Source organism: Neoarius graeffei, chromosome 1 (genome assembly GCF_027579695.1).
Source record: "Neoarius graeffei isolate fNeoGra1 chromosome 1, fNeoGra1.pri, whole genome shotgun sequence".
Taxonomy (NCBI): domain Eukaryota; kingdom Metazoa; phylum Chordata; class Actinopteri; order Siluriformes; family Ariidae; genus Neoarius; species Neoarius graeffei.
Genome location: NC_083569.1, coordinates 32,016,676 through 32,035,777, shown reverse-complemented (window position 1 = coordinate 32,035,777; position 19,102 = coordinate 32,016,676). Strand labels below are relative to the sequence as shown.

Below are 19,102 nucleotides of genomic sequence, written 5' to 3'. Positions count from 1 at the left end.
TATGGGGATATTTTTCATCTGCAGGAACAGGAAAGCTGGTCAGGACTGAAGGAAAGATGGATGGCACTAAATACAGGGTGGTTCTGGAGGAAAACCTGTTTGAGTCAGCCAGAGGTTTGACACTGGGACGAAGGTTCATGTTCCAGCAGGACAATGACCCTAAACATACTGCTAAAGCCACACTGGAGTGGTTTAAAGGGAAACATTTAAATGTCTTGGAATGGCCTAATCAAAGCCCAGACCTCAATCCAATTGAGAATGTGTGGCATAACTTGAAGAATGCTGTACACAGACACAACCCATCTCATTTGAAAGAGTTGGAGCAGTTTTACCTTGAGGAATGGGCAAAAACCCCAGTGGCTAGATCTCATCTCATCTCATTATCTCTAGCCGCTTTATCCTTCTACAGGGTCACAGGCAAGCTGGAGCCTATCCCAGCTGACTATGGGCGAAAGGCGGGGTACACCCTGGACAAGTCGCCAGGTCCAGTGGCTAGATGTGCTAAGCTAATAGAGACATATCCCAAGAGACTTGCAGCTGTAATTGCAGCAAAAGGTGGCTCTACAAAGTATTGACTTTGGAGGGGGTGAATACCTATGCACACTCCAGATTTCAGTTTTTTCATCTTAATTATTGTTTGTGTCACAATAAAACAACAATTTGCATCTTTAATGTTGTAGGCATGTTGTGTAAATCAAATGGTGCTAACCCTCCAAAAATCCATTTTAATTCCAGCTTGTAATGCGACAAAACAGGACAAACACCAAGGGGGATGAATACTTTTGCAAGACACTGTAATGTGTATTTCCTTGAAAGACAGAGATGAACTATTTATACCAACCTCCTCTGCTTAATGCTATTCTTGTAATGCTGTATATATACGGTACACAGTACTTCCATAAACCTTTGTCCATAGAAGAAGAAATCTTTGTCACATGCACACTTCAAGCATAGTGAAATTCATCCTCTGCATTTAACCCATCTGAAGCAGTGAACACATGTGCACACACACCCAGAGCAATGGGCAGCCACACTACAGCGCCCAGGGAGCAATCAGGGGGTCCTTGCTCAAGGGCACTTCAGCCCAAGGCCACCCCACATTAACCTAACTGCATGTCTTTGGACTGTGGGGGAAACCGGAGCACCCAGAGGAAACCCACACACAGGGAGAACATGCAAACTCTGCACAGAAAGGCCCCTGCCGGCCACTGGGCTCGAACCCAGAACCTTCTTGCTGTGAGGCGACAGTGCTAACCACTACACCACCGTGCTGCCCACAAAGCAAATGACTCTGGTGGGACTTGAACCCACAACCTTTGAATGGCTTCTCTGATGAACCTAGAAGTCCAACACGCTATCCATTGCGCCACAAAGCCCCCCCTTTTTTAAATATAGTGTATAATTACTGTAAAAAATAAAATGAATTTAATGAAATCATTTAGAAAGACTCTTACCAGTTGTGGACTTGTTCGCTGTGTTGCGGTTCTGATAGATAGGAGAAGTGGTGTTTTGGGGCTGGCCAATCACAGGAGTTGTAGAGGGTGTGTTCACATTAGAGAGAATGCATCCTGTTACTCTCTGCAGGGAGACAGTTTAAATGCTTCAATATTAAAGTGGAACGTGATACTTTTTTGCTAATTTTGTTTTTCCAATAAATTGGTGAATGTTGTGTGTTTGTGACATAGACCTTCATGAGATCTCGGTGGTGTTCCAGTACACTGCATGTAGTCTGCCAGGTGTCCTGATAACATTCCCAAGGATCGACCCTGCAAAGGAAAATGACATCAGAAACCATCTTGTTCATGTATTGTGCAGTTTGTTTTTCACTCACATAAATAATCTACACTTAACACAAACCAGTAAATATTAATATTAAATGAGATGTTGTCCTGAGTCATTAACAAATACCTGATCCAGTCAGATGACTGCACTGCCAACTGACACATGGTGAGCCGGTGTCTGCTAGAAATAAGACCCTAAGAAAACACATGGGTGAAACAGTTGATCATATGTTATTCCCACAAGAATTATACAAACCGAATGGCAACAGCAAACATCAAACTCAGACTCTGGGCCATATTCATCTCATCTCATCTCATTATCTCTAGCCGCTTTATCCTGTTCTACAGGGTCGCAGGCAAGCTGGAGCCTATCCCAGCTGACTACGGGCGAAAGGCGGGGTACACCCTGGACAAGTCACCAGGTCATCACAGGGCTGACACATAGACACAGACAACCATTCACACCTACGGTCAATTTAGAGTCACCAGTTAACCTAACCTGCATGTCTTTGGACTGTGGGGGAAACCGGAGCACCCGGAGGAAACCCACGCAGACATGGGGAGAACATGCAAACTCCACACAGAAAGGCCCTCACTGGCCACGGGGCTCGAACCCGGACCTTCTTGCTGTGAGGCGACAGCGCTAACCACTACACCACCGTGCCATCCCGGGGCCATATTCAGAGTTGAGTTAAATGCATATCGTGAAGAGTTAACACAGAAATTACACACACTGATAGTCATACCTCAGGCATAACTACAGACTTAAGCACTATCTTAAGTGTGCTGAGAATATGGGTGTGTCAGTTACTTACAAGTCTAACCTTGGACTATAATATTCACTCGGAGTAATAAGTCCAACACTAGAGCTGGGCGATAAATCAATTTTATCGATTAATTCGAATTTACAGTTAAGGACGATGTGTTTTTATGAAAATCGGGGTTCTCTCAGTTTTAACTTCCACCACCAACACTCCCCTCTGCACATGTGCAGAACAGATCGGGCAGGAGGGACGGATCGGGCACTGACACTATAGCCCTCCTCCCGCGCTTGCCATAGACATACACTAATAACATAGCAACGATTGGGGGAAAGCCACAACTTGTGCCCAAGAAAGGAGTAACTTCCTCTATGATCTGGAATTGGTTCAGTTTTGCGGCGTCGGACACAGACCAAGCAAGTCCTTGTTGTAAGGTGTGTTTGAAAACGGTTGCTTCCAAAGGAAGCAGCACGACAAATTTATTCCAACACCTTAAACAGAAGCCTGCAGTGGAGTGGGAGAAGTGCTGCTCCCAGCGGAATGAAAACAGCTGCAGCACTAGCACACCATCCAAAGTAAAGCAAGCAACCGTCCCTGACACATTTTAGAACTGTGTGCCTTATGATAAGAATGGGGCACGGTGGAAGGCAATCACAGATGCTATCGCGATGTTCTCATCTACAAGCTTGTTTTTGGCTTCTTTTTGGTTTCTGGTTGCACTTTAACCCCAAAGGGGAAATTTAAGTGAAAACAAAATAAAGGTAAAACTTGTTTTGAACAATTTCTTTGTCATCTGTAGTTTGATTTTTAGTAGGGAGAAAAATCGATTAAAATCGAAAATCTGATTTTTTGTGAAAAAATCGAAGATTTTTTTTTTTGGCCATATCGCCCAGCTCTATCCAGCACCATTGTCTAACATTGTATAACCACACTGTATGCTGAAATTTGATGGAAAAAATTATGGAATAATTTTTGAGGCCAATATTAAATACATTAATATGATAATATTCATTAATAGTATTGTCCCTTTAAAGTCAGCGAAAAGGGCTTTTTGTTTGTTTTAAATTGCTTAATCAGAGATGTTTCTTATCTCAAACACCTTTTTAACAAATAAAGTTATGTTACTCTATTATAAAATTGACATTCTTCTGCTTTCTTCATTTTTTAATCCCCTGATTTTTTTTTTTAAGCCAGTGGTCCACAGAGATGTGAACTATGCACAGGGTATTTGCATAATCTGAAAGGGGAGCCCAGATCAATTTAAGCAGATGCATAACCCAACACTGAATACAAATAACTTTCTACATGCAAATACTGATCTAACTTTTGAAGTTAACAGGAATATTAGTATGGTAATGAATTACTCTGGTGACACGTGGAATGACTAAAAATAGTAATACACGGATGTGGCAGCGGGGGCGTGGTCAAGCGCCGGTCTGTGACAGGAGGGCGGAGTTGGGGAAGGTAAGTGGCAGAATCGCTTCACCTGAGTGTAATTAACCTGTGTTTTGTGTGTGTTCTCCCCAGTAAACCGCGCCCTATTTAAGGAGGGAGAGTGAGAGCGGAGGGGAGCTTGCTGAGAGGAGAGTGTGTGTGAATCTCCGAGTGTTGCGTTTGAGAGTCCGACTGAAAAGTGCGGCAATAAAAGCCTATATTTCATCCTGATCTCTGTCCTGCCGTCTTATGTGCTCCACCCACACGTTATACCCGCTACAGTGGTGCCGAAACCCGGGAGAGGTGGAGCACCTGTCCTGCAGCCCCATGGAATCCTCCCCGTTCGCGGACTTGGTCCACGCCCTCGCCATGGCTCAGCAGAGCCAGCACCAGGCACTCGTCACGCTCCAGAAGGAGCAGGAGCGCCGCTTCGAAGCCCTGGTGCTGGCTCAGCAGGAAGACCGAGAGGCGTTCCGGCGCCTCCTCGCATCGGCGGGGTCCACCAGCGCCCCGGCCGCGGGTCCATCTCCCATCACCTAGACCAAGATGGGCCCGCAGGACGACCCCGAGGCTTTCATTGCGTTGTTCGAGCAGGTCGCCGAAGCCTCGGGGTGGCCGATGGAGCAGCGCGCGGCGCGCCTCCTCCCCATCCTGACGGGAGAGGCGCAGTTAGCCGCACTACAGCTCCCCGCCGACCGCCGGCTGGCCTACGCCGACCTTCGCCGGGCTGTCCTCCAGCGCATGGGGCGCACGCCCGAGCAGCAGCGCCAGCGCTTCCGCGCGCTGCGGATGGAGGAAGTTGGCAGCCTGTTCGCGTTCGGCCAGCAGCTCCGGGATGCCTGCTGGCGGTGGCTGAGGGCCGAAGATCGCGACGCCGAGGGAATCATCGACCAGGTGGTGCTGGAACAGTTCATCGCCCGCCTACCCGCCGGAACCGCGGAGTGGGTCCAGTGCCACCGCCCGGCGTCACTGGATCAGGCCGTAGGATTGGCGGAGGATCATCTGGCGGCTGTCCCGGCGGCAGGACAATGGATGACATCATCTTCTCTCTCTTCTCTCTCTCTCTCTCTCTCTTCCCCCTCCTCCCGTGTCCCGTCCTCGCCCCATTCCCCCACCACGGAGGCGGGGGCCGGCTCCACCCCAGCCGGCCTGCCGCACCCGTGGTGCCCTCCCGTTTCTCCCTTCTGTGTCTGTCTCTCCCCCCCTCAGGTGAGTGACCCTCAAAACACAGCTGCAGAGGGGAGGCCCGGGCCGGTTTGCTGGCGCTGCGGGGAACCAGGCCACCTGCAGCAACAGTGTGCAGCGATGGAGGTGGGGGCGGTGGTGCGGATCCCCGACGCACCAGAGGCTGCCCTCGATCAGGCCGGAGCGTATCGCATACCGGTAAGTGTACAAGGGGCGACATATCAGGCATTGGTGGATTCAGGTTGCAATCAGACCTCGATCCGCCAAAGCCTGGTGCAAGACGAGGCATTGGGGGGAGCACAAGGAGTGAAGGTGTTGTGTGTGCACGGGGATATTCACAGCTACCCGTTGGTGTCGGTCCACATACATTTCAGAGGGGAAAAATCGATAGTGAAGGCGGCGGTTAATCCTTGCCTTACCCACTCTTTGATCTTGGGGACTGATTGGCCGGGATTTTGGGGGTTGATGGCATGCCTAGTAAAGAGTGGGTCCTGCCGGTTGTCAGGCGAGGGTCCCGGTGTCGCTTTGGCTGGAGCTGCGGTCGCAGAGCCGTCTACGTCATCTCCGCAACAGAGTGAGGAGCCCCCGGCCCCTCCTCTTTCTATTGGGGAGTCCCTCGCGGATTTCCCACTGGAACAATCACGAGACGAGACTCTGCGACACGCGTTTGACCAAGTGAGAGTAATCGATGGTCAAATGCTCCAGCCGAACGCCACCCTGTCCTTCCCCTATTTTTACATTTTGAAGGATAGGTTATACCGAGTGATGCAGGACACTCAGGCGAAGGAGCGAGTCACCCAGTTGTTAATTCCAAAGAGCCGCCAGGAATTGGTATTCCAGGCGGCTCACTTTAATCCCATGGCGGGACACCTCGGGCAGGATAAGACACTCGCCCGGATAATGGCCCAATTCTATTGGCCGGGGATTCGCGGCGACTTCCGTAAGTGGTGTACGGCGTGCCGTGAATGCCAATTAGTAAATCCAGCGGCCATTCCAAAAGCACCCTTGCGCCCCCTACCATTAATCGAGACCCCGTTTGAAAGAATTGGGATGGATCTCGTCGGGCCATTAGATCGGTCAACACGAGGGTACCGCTTTATATTAGTTCTGGTGGACTATGCAACGCGATACCCGGAAGCGGTGCCTCTTCGCAATATCTCCGCACGTAGTATTGCAGAGGCCCTCTTCCACGTCATCTCCCGGGTTGGAATCCCGAAAGAGATTCTGACTCACCAAGGCACCTCATTTATGTCACGAACACTGAGCGAACTGTATGGGCTACTGGGTATTAAGCCGATCCGCACCAGCGTGTATCACCCACAGACGGACGGTTTAGTTGAACGGTTCAATCACACCCTCAAGAATATTATCAAAAAATTCGTAAGTGAGGACGCATGTAACTGGGATAAGTGGCTCAAACCCTTGTTGTTTGCAGTGCGAGAGGTCCCCCAAGCCTCCATGGGGTTCTCCCCATTTGAATTATTGTATGGGCGTAAGCCGCGCGGCATCTTGGATGTACTGCGGGAAAATTGGGAGGAGGGACCTTCACAGAGCAAAAACAAAATTCATTACGTTATGGATCTGCGCGCAAAACTCCACACGCTCACCCACCTAACTCAGGAGAATTTGCGGCAGGCCCAGGAATGGCAAACCCGCCTGTACAACAAGGGCACGCGCCTTAGAGAGTTCACTCCAGGAGATAAGGTACTCGTCCTGTTGCCCACGTCGAGCTCCAAATTAATTGCCAAGTGGCAAGGGCCCTTTGAGGTCACACGGCGAGTCGGGGACGTCGACTATGAGGTTAGGCGAATGGACAGGGAGGGGGCGCTACAGATCTACCACCTCAATCTGCTGAAACTCTGGAACGAGGAGGTCCCCGTGGCGTTGGTGTCGGTAGTTCCGGAGAAGGCAGAGCTGGGGCCGGAGGTCCAAAAAGGGTCATTGGCATCTCACACCTCTCCGGTCCCCTGTGGAGACCACCTCTCCCCGACCCAACTCACGGAGGTCGCCCAGTTGCAGACCGAGTTTTCGGATGTGTTCTCGCCCCTGCCTGGTCACACCAACCTCATAGAACATCACATAGAGACGCCCCCGGGGGTGGTAGTGCGTAGCCGTCCTTATAGATTACCCGAACACAAAAAAAAGGTGGTTCGGGAAGAACTTCAGGCCATGCTCGAAATGGGCATCGTCGAGGAGTCCCACAGTGACTGGAGCAGCCCGGTGGTCTTGGTTCCCAAGGCCGACGGCTCGGTCCGGTTCTGCGTGGACTATAGAAAAGTCAACGCGGTGTCTAAATTCGACGCGTACCCAATGCCTCGTATTGATGAGCTGCTTGATCGACTAGGCACGGCTCGCTTTTAATCGACACTGGATTTGACAAAGGGATATTGGCAGATCCCCTTGACTCCATTATCCCGGGAAAAAACGGCCTTTTCCACACTGTTCGGCTTACACCAGTTCGTCACACTTCCGTTTGGGCTGTTTGGGGCGCCTGCTACGTTTCAGCGGCTGATGGACCGGGTCCTCTGGCCCCACGCCACCTATGCGGCCGCTTACTTAGATGACATCATCATTTATAGTAATGACTGGCAGCGGCACCTGCAACACCTGAGGGCCGTCCTTAGGTCGCTGGGGCGGGCGGATCTCACAGCCAACCCGAAGAAGTGTGCAATTGGGCAGGTGGAAGTATGGTATCTGGGCTTCCACTTGGGTAACGGGCAGGTGCGTCCCCAAATTAATAAGACAGCAGCGATTGCGGCCTGCCCGAGGCCCAAGACCAAAAAGGGGGTGAGACAGTTCCTGGGGCTGGCTGGCTATTATCGTAGGTTTATATCTAATTATTCAGACGTCACCAGCCCGCTGACTGACCTCACTAAAAAGGGGGCGCCAGATCCGGTCCAGTGGACGGAGCAGTGCCAGCGGGCTTTGTCTGAGGTAAAGGCTGCACTGTGTGGGGGGCAACTTTTGCACTCCCCTGACTTCTCTCTCCCTTTTTTGTTACAGACGGATGCGTCGGACAGAGGGCTGGGGGCCGTTTTGTCCCAGCAGGTGGGGGGAGAGGACCGCCCAGTGTTATACATCAGCCGAAAGCTGTCAGTGCGTGAGGGGCGCTACAGCACAATCGAGAAAGAGTGCCTGGCGATCAAGTGGGCGGTCCTCGCCCTCTGTTACTACCTGCTGGGGCGCTCTTTCACCCTCTGTTCGGACCACGCGCCCCTCCAGTGGCTCCACCGCATGAAGGATGCCAACGCACGGATCACCCGTTGGTATCTGGCGCTCCAACCTTTCAACTTCAAGGTGGTCCACAGGCTGGGGGCGCAGATGGTCGTGGCGGACTTCCTCTCCCGTCAAGGGGGGGGAGTCGGCTGCGGGCCGGACGGGCGCCCGGCCTGAGTCGGGCGGTGGGGGTATGTGGCAGCGGGGGCGTGGTCAAGCGCCGGTCTGTGACAGGAGGGCGGAGTTGGGGAAGGTAAGTGGCAGAATCGCTTCACCTGAGTGTAATTAACCTGTGTTTTGTGTGTGTTCTCCCCAGTAAACCGCGCCCTATTTAAGGAGGGAGAGTGAGAGCGGAGGGGAGCTTGCCGAGAGGAGAGTGTGTGTGAATCTCCGAGTGTTGCGTTTGAGAGTCCGACTGAAAAGTGCGGCAATAAAAGCCTATATTTCATCCTGATCTCTGTCCTGCCGTCTTCTGGGCTCCACCCACACGTTATACCCGCTACAACGGAATGAACAAAATTGTGTCTGATTCATGAAACTGCTGAAAAAGAGTTGCACAAATGACGAGTCACCAAGGATAACATTCAGCAGGCTATCAAGATCCAAGAAAGATCCAAGGAAAGAAGTAAACAGGGAGGGAAAAAAGTAATTTCAGTGGAGGTGAATTGGAGGTGCTTTTATGCTTTTATGCTTCCAAAAAGAGGCAGCTTTGGAAGTGTGTGGTGTTTTATTTTAGAAAACTGAATGAAGTTTAATGATGTTTAAGGCTATCATGAGGTAGAAAACAGAATCTTTTTTTCCAATTTCATCTGAAGACAGTTATGAGAACTACAGTGTTGCTTGAAAGTTTGTGAACCCTTTAGAATTTTCTATATTTCTGCATAAATATGACCTAAAACATCAGATTTCCACACAAGTCCTAAAAGTAGATAAAGAGAACCCAGTTAAACAAATGAGACAAAAATATTATACTTGGTCATTTATTTATTTATTGAGGAAAATGATCCAATATTACATATCTGTGAGTGGCAAAAGTATGTGAAGCTTTGCTTTCAGTATCTGGTGTGACCCCCTTGTGCAGCAATAACTGCAACTAAACATTTCCGGTAACTGTTGATCAGTCCTGCACACCGGCTTGGAGGAATTTTAGCCCATTCCTCTGTACAGAACAGCTTCAACTCTGGGATGTTGGCGGGTTTCCTCACATGAACTGCTCACTTCAGGTCCTTCCACAACATTTCGATTGGATTAAAGTCAGGACTTTGACTTGGCCATTCCAAAACATTAACTTTATTCTTCTTTAACCATTCTTTGATAGAATTACTTGTGTGCTTTTAGGGTTCTTGTCTTGCTGTATGACCCACTTTCTCTTGAGATTCAGTTCATAGACAGATGTCCTGAAATTTTCCTTTAGAATTCGCTGGTATAATTCAGAATTCATTGTTCCATCAATGATGGCAAGCTGTCCTGGCCCACATGCAGCAAAACAGGCCCAAACCATGATACTACCACCACCACCATGTTTCACAGATGGGATAAGGTTCTTATGCCAGAATGCAATGCTTTCCTTTCTGCAAACATAATGCTTCTCATTTAAACCAAAAAGTTCTATTTTGGTCTCATCTATCCATAAAACATTTTTTCCAATAGCCTTCTGGCTTGTCCACATGATCTTTACCAAACTGCAGACGAGCAGCAATGTTCTTTTTGGAGAGCAGTAGCTTTCTCCTTGCAACCCTGCCATGCACACCATTGTTGTTCAGTGTTCTCCTGATGGTGGACTCATGAACATTAGCCAATGTGAGAGAGGCCTTCAGTTGCTTAGAAGTTACCCTGGGGTCCTTTGTGACCTCGCCGACTATTATACGCCTTGCTCTTGGAGTGATCTTTGTTGGTCGACCACTCCTGGGGAGGGTAACAATGGTCTTGAATTTCCTCCATTTGTACACAATCTGTCTGACTGTGGATTGGTGGAGTCCAAATTCTTTAGTTTTGTAACTTTTTCCAGCCTGATGAGCATCAACAATGCTTTTTCTGAGGTCCTCAGAAATCTCTTTTGTTCATGGCATGATACACTTCCACAAACGTGTTGTGAAGATCAGACTTTGATAGATCCCTGTTCTTTAAATAAAACAGGGTGCCCACTCACACCTGATTGTCATCCCATTGATTGAAAACACCTGACTCTAATTTCACCTTCAAATTAACTGCTAATCCTAGAGGTTCACATACTTTTGCCACTCACAGATATGTAATATTAGATCATTTTCCTCAATAAATAAATGGCCAAGTATAATATTTTTGTCTCATTTGTTTACCTGGGTTTTCTTAATCTACTTTTAGGACTTGTGTGAAAATATGATGATGTTTTAGGTCATATTTATGCAGAAATACAGAAAATTCTCAAGGGTTCATAAACTTTCAAGCACCACTGTATTTATTGCTTTATTTATTTATAAATGACTAAAACTGTCTGGTGTGGGTTACTGCTTGTACTCAAATGTATCTATTATTAAACTGAATGACTAATGAGATGATAAAGATCCACTTCTGAGCCTCTGATGCATATTTACAAAACATGATGACACTAAACCCCATTATCATTCAAATTTTTTTTACACTGTTTTGATTGGCTGAGCGAACTGCAAATAACTGCCTACAAATAATCGTCTGCTCATATGCATTACAATGAAAAGCTATTTTGCTGCAAATAATGCTCATACACAATTACTTTGCACTTTTATCAACATGGCTCGCTTCCCTAAATTTACAGACAATGAATTGGCTTCTTTAAAAATAAATAAATAAATAAATAAATAAAGGGGGTGGCACAGTGGTGTAGTGGTTAGCGCTGTCGCCTCACAGCAAGAAGGTCCGGGTTCGATCCCCGTGGCCGGCGAGGGCCTTTCTGTGCGGAGTTTTCATGTTCTCCCCGTGTCCGCGTGGGTTTCCTCTGGGTGCTCCAGTTTCCCCCACAGTCCAAAGACATGCAGGTTAGGTTAACTGGTGACTCTAAATTGACCGTAGGTGTGAATGTGAGTGTGAATGGTTGTCTGTGTCTATGTGTCAGCCCTGTGATGACCTGGCGACTTGTCCAGGGTGTACCCCGCCTTTCGCCTGTAGTCAGCTGGGATAGGCTCCAGCTTGCCTGCGACCCTGTAGAACAGGATAAAGCAGCTAGAGATAATGAGATAAATAAATAAAATTTGTCATATGAACATTACAATCAGTATTTCAAAAAATTTGAATGATAAATCAATTATTGGACTAGGTTTTCACAAAATATCATGATTTGTTTGTGCCTCGCAAATATTGCTTGCTCGCCACTAACAAATCACGATATTTTGTTCAACCTCATCCAATAATTGTTTATTGTTTGTGTTTTATTATGAGGTTCCTGCATGCACAACTGGGATTATCTACATGCTCTTTGCTAATACAGATTACTCTAGTTAATTATTTATTCTACTTATTACTTATTTATGATACTGATATTGAGTTTGCGTAAGCATTTTTCAGATTGTTGAAACGTTCTGCTCAAACTTACACATGGTCCAGAGGCACATTTGATTAGACACACATGCAAAACATGAAATTTATGAATAAGAATTTTCAGTGTAATTTCCTTGTTTCATGATCTGATGTTGTCCATATGCAGCCCTGATGAATAAGACCCAATGAACTGAGGTGCAGTCTTGTTCATTACATATGACTTCAAATGTTAATGCATAGAACAGGAGTGTAGAAAGTTTATCACAAAGGGTAGACAGACTCTTTCCGAAAACATTTATTGTTCATGTTTTGCTGGGTAGAAGCTTTTATTTTTTTTTTTAAATGTTTTGGTATGCAGAGAGATAGAAACTAGGCCAAGCTTTTCATTAATTCCACAGAAAGCCCAAGAGATCTTGATTTCTTATTAGGATTTGATCAAACACTGATGTATATTTCAAACCAGTGCATAATTGTGTTTCACACTGTCTTAACTTACAGTGGTGCTTGAAAGTTTGTGAACCCTATAGAATTTTCTATATTTCTGCATAAATATGACCTAAAACATCATCAGATTTTCACACAAGTCCTAAAAGTAGATAAAAAAGAACCCAGTTAAACAAATGAGACAAAAATATTATACTTGGTCATCTATTTATTGAGGAAAATGATCCAGTATTACATATCTGTGAGTGGCAAAAGTATGTGAACTTCTAGGATTAGCAGTTAATTTGAAGGTGAAATTTGAAAGCACCTGACTCTATCAATGGGATGACAATCAGGTGTGAGTGGGCACCCTGTTTTATTTAAAGAACAAGGATCTATCAAAGTCTGATCTTCACAACACATGTTTGTGGAAGTGCATCATGGCACGAACAAAGGAGATTTCTGAGGACCTCAGAAAAAGCGTTGTTGATGCTCATCAGGCTGGAAAAGGTTACAAAACCATCTCTAAAGAGTTTGGACTCCACCAATCCACAGTCAGACAGACTGTGTACAAATGGAGGAAATTCAAGACCATTATTACCCTCCCCAGGAGTGGTCGACCAACAAAGATCACTCCAAGAGCAAGGCGTGTAATATGCCGCTTTTCCACTACAAACGCGGCTGAGTCGGGCTGAGCCGTGCCGTGCTGAGTCGGGCTGAGCGGGGCTGTTGGAGTTGCATTTCGACTACAACCGCGCTGAACCGTGCTGGCTGGAAGTGGGTGGACACATTGGGTGGAGTTAGCGAAAGTGGGTGGACGTCACGTGATGTCGTTAAGCAGCGCAAACAGTGACATCAGTGAGCTTTTAAGCGGTAGTCTCACGACCCGAATAGTAAACAATAAACATGGAGGACATGGAGTCGTTAGTGTTGCTGGTCTTGGTGCTGTGGCTTGTTGTCACCGACAACGCGGACAGATACTGGCAAGAGCGTATAGATGAGGCGAGGCGCATAAGGCTTCAGAAATTCTCGCAATTCGTAATTCTTCTTCTTCCGGGTTTACGGTGTTTACAGATCCCAGCGCGCTCGCGGAGCGTGTGTGGGCGTGTGAGGACACTCCTCCTCACCAATCAGTGCACAGGGGAGTGTCTGCTCACGCCCCTAGCCCCACTCGGCTCGCTTTGGCTCGCTTCAGCCTCACTCCAAAACGGTGCGAGTTTGAGGGGCTAAGCAGGGCTGAAGCGAGCTGAGTCGTGCTGGTTTTTGGTAGTCGAAACGCGAGCCGTGTCGGGCTGAAGTGAGCTGAAGCGAGCTGAAAAAGGGTAGTGGAAAAGGGCCAATAGTTGGCGAGGTCGCAAAGGACCCCAGGGTAACTTCTAAGCAACTGAAGGCTTCTCTCACATTGGCTAATGTTAATGTTCATGAGTCCACCATCAGGAGAACACTGAACAACAATGGTGTGCATGGCAGGGCTGCAAGGAGAAAGCTACTGCTCTCCAAAAAGAACATTGCTGCTCGTCTGCAGTTTGCTAAAGATCATGTGGAGAAGCCAGAAGGCTATTGGAAAAATGTTTTGTGGATGGATGAAACCAAAATAGAACTTTTTGGTTTAAATGAGAAGCGTTATGTTTGGAGAAAGGAAAACACTGCATTCCAGAATAAGAACCTTATCCTATCTGTGAAACATGGTGGTGGTAGTATCATGGTTTGGGCCTCTTTTGCTGCATCTGGGCCAGGACAGCTTGCCATCATTGATGGAACAATGAATTCTGAATTATACCAGTGAATTCTAAAGGAAAATGTCAGGACATCTATCCAGGAACTGAATCTCAAAAGAAGGTGGGTCATGCAGCAAGACAATGACCCTAAGCACACAAGTCGTTCTACCAAAGAATGGTTAAAGAAGAATAAAGTTAATGTTTTGGAATGGCCAAGTCAAAGTCCTGACCTTAATCCAATCGAAATGTTGTGGAAGGACCTGAAGCAAGCAGTTCATGTGAGGAAACCCGCCAACATCCCAGAGTTGAAGCTGTTCTGTACGGAGGAATGGGCTAAAATTCCTCCAAGCTGGTGTGCAGGACTGATCAACAGTTACCGGAAACGTTTAGTTGCAGTTATTGCTGCACAAGGGGGTCACACCAGATACTGAAAGCAAAGGTTCATATACTTTTGCCACTCACAGATATGTAATATTGGATCATTTTCATTCAATAAATAAATGACCAAGTATAATATCAGGGTTCTTGCAGGATTCAGTAAGTTAAATTTTAGACCTTTTTTAGACTTTTTAAGACCATTATGAAAGATTTTTTAGACCAACACGAAGCATTACAACCTGCCCTACCCCCGCCCTTCCCAAAAAAAGACAATCAAGTTCTAATTCTCAAAACAAAGTCATTTGTGTTGGTAAACTATCAGGGATACAAACTGATTGTGTGCTTATTTATGTCATATGACAACATTAGTACAACATTAGTACATTATGTCAAATAGCAACAAAAGTACAAGACAATAGAGTGATAAAGGGCATTTGTGCAGTAAATGCAGTCTGTAGGGGTTTGGTTTTTTCCCCTAACTGCAACAGAACTCATTTAAACTTTTGATTAGTGGTGTTCTGGTAATAAAACAGCGTTATTATATAATGCACTGTTGTCAGATGATGACTTTCTTGATTGCTCATGTGAACCCCATGCTGCAAACCACAGCATCGCAGACCTCCACTTGCTGTAGCAACCATTTCAACCATATTAACAGTAAAAATGCATACACATCTTTTAAAACTAATAGTTAAAACATACGTAGTAGCCCCGTAGCACACTTGCTTCCAGTTAAACAGCAAACTCATGCAAGGCGGCAGCGATTTACCAATGAAATCAAGTCATACCTTGCGAGAGGTATACAAGGGAGACAGCAGGTTTTTAAGCAGTAGCGGAGCAAACAGGGGCCATTTGAGACAGAGGTGTAAAATGATTGCAAAATATGAATGCAAAATTAATAAATACTAAATAATAAAGCCAGGAAAGACACACCATTGGGGAGAGAATAATATATTAAAAAAAAGAGCACTGTTAGAAAGCTGAATACGCTGACTGGACTCATGTGCTCCATGTCATGGTAACGTTGACGACACGTAATGTGCACGCTAAGATTGTCTACAGTGCAGGGGCTTCAAAGTTTGGGAGAATAGCAGGGTACAAATAATTTACAGCAGGGTGCAAAATGGTAAAATGTCTGCCAGCGGCAGACATAATGCATGCAAAGTGTGCAGGTATATATATATATATATATATATATATATATATATATATGAGAGAGAGAGAGAGAGAGAGATGCAAGTACGAATTTTTCATGGGGCGGGATGGTTTGGAACAGGTCGTCTAAAATTGGGATAACATTTACCCGGGACGGGTATTTGAGGCGGGTCATCTAGCTTAAGCTTGATTAGTGTTGTTACGCACGCCAGTGTTTCCCACAGAAATTTTGGAGACTATGGGGGCAGCCCATGGGGGGGGGGGGGGGGGGGGGGGGTTGTTTAAAATTGAGTGATATGTTAAATATTAAGTTATTACTGAAAAACTATTGATTAAAAAAGCAAATACACTGAGAAATGGTCCTATAAACAACTTTACCAATATAAAAGATTACCAGGACTACAAAAATGCAGAAAAATAGGCTTTACTTATCCAAATGCACCTGTTGGTTCAAAAGTTAAAGTGCAGAGAACCTCACAGCACAACATGAAGTTACCTTAAAATATAATATAAATGCCTCAGCTTTCATGGAAGAAAAAAACTACTAATACTAATACTGTGTGCAGGCAGTCTCTCCTGAAGACTAAATTAAACAATAATTATAAACTAATAAAATAAATGGCTCAGGCTTCATAGAAGAAGAAAACAATTTGAACAGAATCTCACAGTATGATGCTGAAGCTGCCTAAACAATGGAAAATAAAATACCATTTTGGCAAAAACGTTGGCATCCATTAATTTCTTGTATTAAGTAAAAAAAAAATGTTGCCAGATACTGCTGACGTTTTACAGCCCAAAATATGTTCAAAACCCGCCAAAATGCACTTAAAACCGCCCAATCTGGCAACACAGGGCAGTAATGGCTGCATTCATGTCGAGGATGTAAACAAAGTTGACGCGGCAACGGACATACATGACATAGTGGATGTAATTTACGTTCACAACTTTTTTTGCCATCAGAAATATTTAATATTAAATTTTGTGACTCGACTGACAATAGCTGGTGGCATAACAAGCCACAGACGGTGATTTGCTGCCGGTGACCGGCTACTTTTGAGACCGCTGACAGTGTGAAAGCTCTCCGCGCTAATGTGAGCGGCTATTTAACCCACCGTTCCAGCCCAACACAGCTCCTTTTAGCGATAGTGTGCTTCAGCCTATTGCTTGCAGAACAGTCTCGTTTTTCATACTTACGGCGGTGCTTGAAAGTTTGTGAACCCTTTAGAATGTTCTATATTTCTGCATAAATGTGACCTAAAACATCAGATTTTCACATAAGTCCGAAAAGTAGATAAAGAGAACCCAGTTAAACAAATGAGACAAAAATATTATACTTGGTCATTTATTTATTGAGGAAAATGATCCAGTATTACATATCTGTGAGTGGCAAAAGTATGTGAACCTCTTTACTCACTATTATTCGACGCGCTATTCACACTCTTCATCGCACTGCCAACACAACCGCTAACCTCCTCTGACTGCCACAGACTGCATAAACTCGGCGGGAACTTAGAAAGTAGAACTACGGTAGGCGTAGTGGACAAACTGGACCGTTGCATACTTGCCGCGATCATCAGTGATTGAAGTTTTTTAGCAGGCAGACAACAAAGCAACCGGCACATTTTTTATTAATGTTTTGCAGGCACTTCTAGGAACGGACTGAGCAGATGTAAGAATTTTAGACTTGGATAAATTACATTTTAGACCTGGGATGAAAATATGTGTTTTTTAGACATTTTAAGGCCTAAAATTTAACTTTCTGAATTTTAGACTTTTTTTTAGACTTTTTTAGACCCCGCGGGAACCCTGAATATTTTTGTCTCATTTGTTTAACTGGGTTCTCTTTATCTACTTTTAGGACTTGTGTGAAAATCTGATGATGTTTTAGGTCATATTTATTCAGAAATATAGAAAATTCTAAAGGGTTCACAAACTTTCAAGCACCACTGTACATGATACTCAATATTATTAGAGTTAAATCATATAATTCAGTACATGTTAAACATGTTAAAGCATATAATTCGGTACCTGCTATGAATTATGCTGACTACACTCTTTCTCTTGGGTTCTTAGTTCTCTTCAATTTCCAGCTGGTACTTACCGGTTTGCCATAGGAGTCATGTACAGGTGAAATGATCCCACCAATCACAATGAAGCGCCCTGTCTTCTGCAGGAACTCTTTGGCCTTTTCTGCAAATCAGATACAGTCACATGATTGGTACATCAGTGTTCAACGTTACCATGCTTTTAATAAGGAAGAAAACACTTGGGGCTGTGCAGTTTTTGGAAAAGGATCCACAATGGGGTGGTGAGATGCATCAATATGTGAAGTGGATTATTTTCCAAAAAGAGCACTTAGCAAAATGTTTTATTTCTCTTATAGTACAGTGATTACAATTTTTAATTAATTAATGAATGAGGTTGTGCTTTTTAGCCATTTATAGTTGCATTGAAAATTGCTGAATGTCCACAAAATATGCTGAAGTTAATAAGGCAAAAAAAAAAAAAATCTTACAGAGAAACTGGAAAGCAGAGACTCTCCTGGGGTGGAAAACTTACTGACTGTGACAATGTGTTGACACTGTAGACTCCTTCCGTAAATGTTAAATAAACATCTCCTTACAGAAAGCTTCACCATACTAACAAATAGACATTTTTCTTTGTGAATAACAGCATTAAAAAATCCACTGATTATAAGATTTACATGATATAGATTATTCACAAGTCCCTGTTAATGAGCTGTTACCACAGAAATGATAATGTATCAGAACAAGCACATTAATATCAACCTATCATTTGACTCACAGCTCGAACTATTGTCTGAACTAATGTACTGTTTTAAAAGATTAATCCACATCTTCAGATTTGAAAACTCAACAACGCTGTGGTCTAATTTTATTCAAACATCAGTAGCTTTCAAAAAGTAGTCTTTTTGGGTAGAAGTCTATCAGACTGCCACATCTAGACTTGGCAATATTTGTCCACTCTTCCTTGCAAAAGCGCTCCAAATCTGTCAGACACAGCCCTTGTGCACAGCCCTCTTCAGGTCACACCACAGATTTTCAATTGGATTTAGGTCTGGGCTCTGGTTGAGCCATTCTTTTGTTGATTTCGATGTATGCTTGGGGTCATTGTCGTGCTGAAAGATGAAATTCCTCTTCATCTTCAGCTTTCTAGCAGACACCTGAAGGTTTTGGGCCAAAATTGACTGGTATTTAGAACTGTTCATAATCCCCTCCACCTTGACTAAAGCCCCTGTTCCAGCCAGGGATGAGAATGAAAAATATTTTAAAAGTCTGAAAAAACCGGGGCGGGGCCCGGGGGGGGGGGGGGGGGGGGGGGGGGGGGGGGGGGGGGGGGGGGGCTAATGATTTTTAGCTTTTTTTTTTACCCCCAAACCATGAATTTTATCAGCAAAAAGTTGCAATTTATTTGGAAATAAATTCCCCTTCTTGGTGGACTCCCAGGTGAAAATGATTAATATGGTACAAGAGACTTGTTTTTAATCAATTCACATTTGATGATTTCAAAAAAATCAATGCACCTTTTAATATAAACG

The 19,102-nt window shown here is 45.1% G+C and overlaps 1 protein-coding gene and 1 non-coding gene across 3 annotated transcripts in view; both read right to left on the bottom strand.

Moving 5' to 3' along the window:
• nmnat2 (nicotinamide nucleotide adenylyltransferase 2) overlaps positions 1–19,102 on the bottom strand; it is a 41,887-nt gene that overhangs the window by 12,764 nt on the left and 10,021 nt on the right. For both annotated transcript variants that reach the window (XM_060922710.1, XM_060922713.1), the window contains exons 2-5: positions 17,645–17,733; positions 1,909–1,976; positions 1,688–1,766; positions 1,455–1,578 (exon numbers count right to left, since the gene is read on the bottom strand). In XM_060922710.1, coding sequence (XP_060778693.1) covers positions 1,455–1,578; positions 1,688–1,766; positions 1,909–1,976; positions 17,645–17,733 — 360 coding nt within the window. The remainder of the gene's footprint in view (positions 1–1,454; positions 1,579–1,687; positions 1,767–1,908; positions 1,977–17,644; positions 17,734–19,102) is intronic.
• Positions 1,287–1,376, bottom strand: trnar-ucu (transfer RNA arginine (anticodon UCU)). Its single transcript is given in 2 exon segments — positions 1,287–1,322; positions 1,340–1,376. It is a non-coding gene; the product is annotated as a tRNA-Arg (tRNA).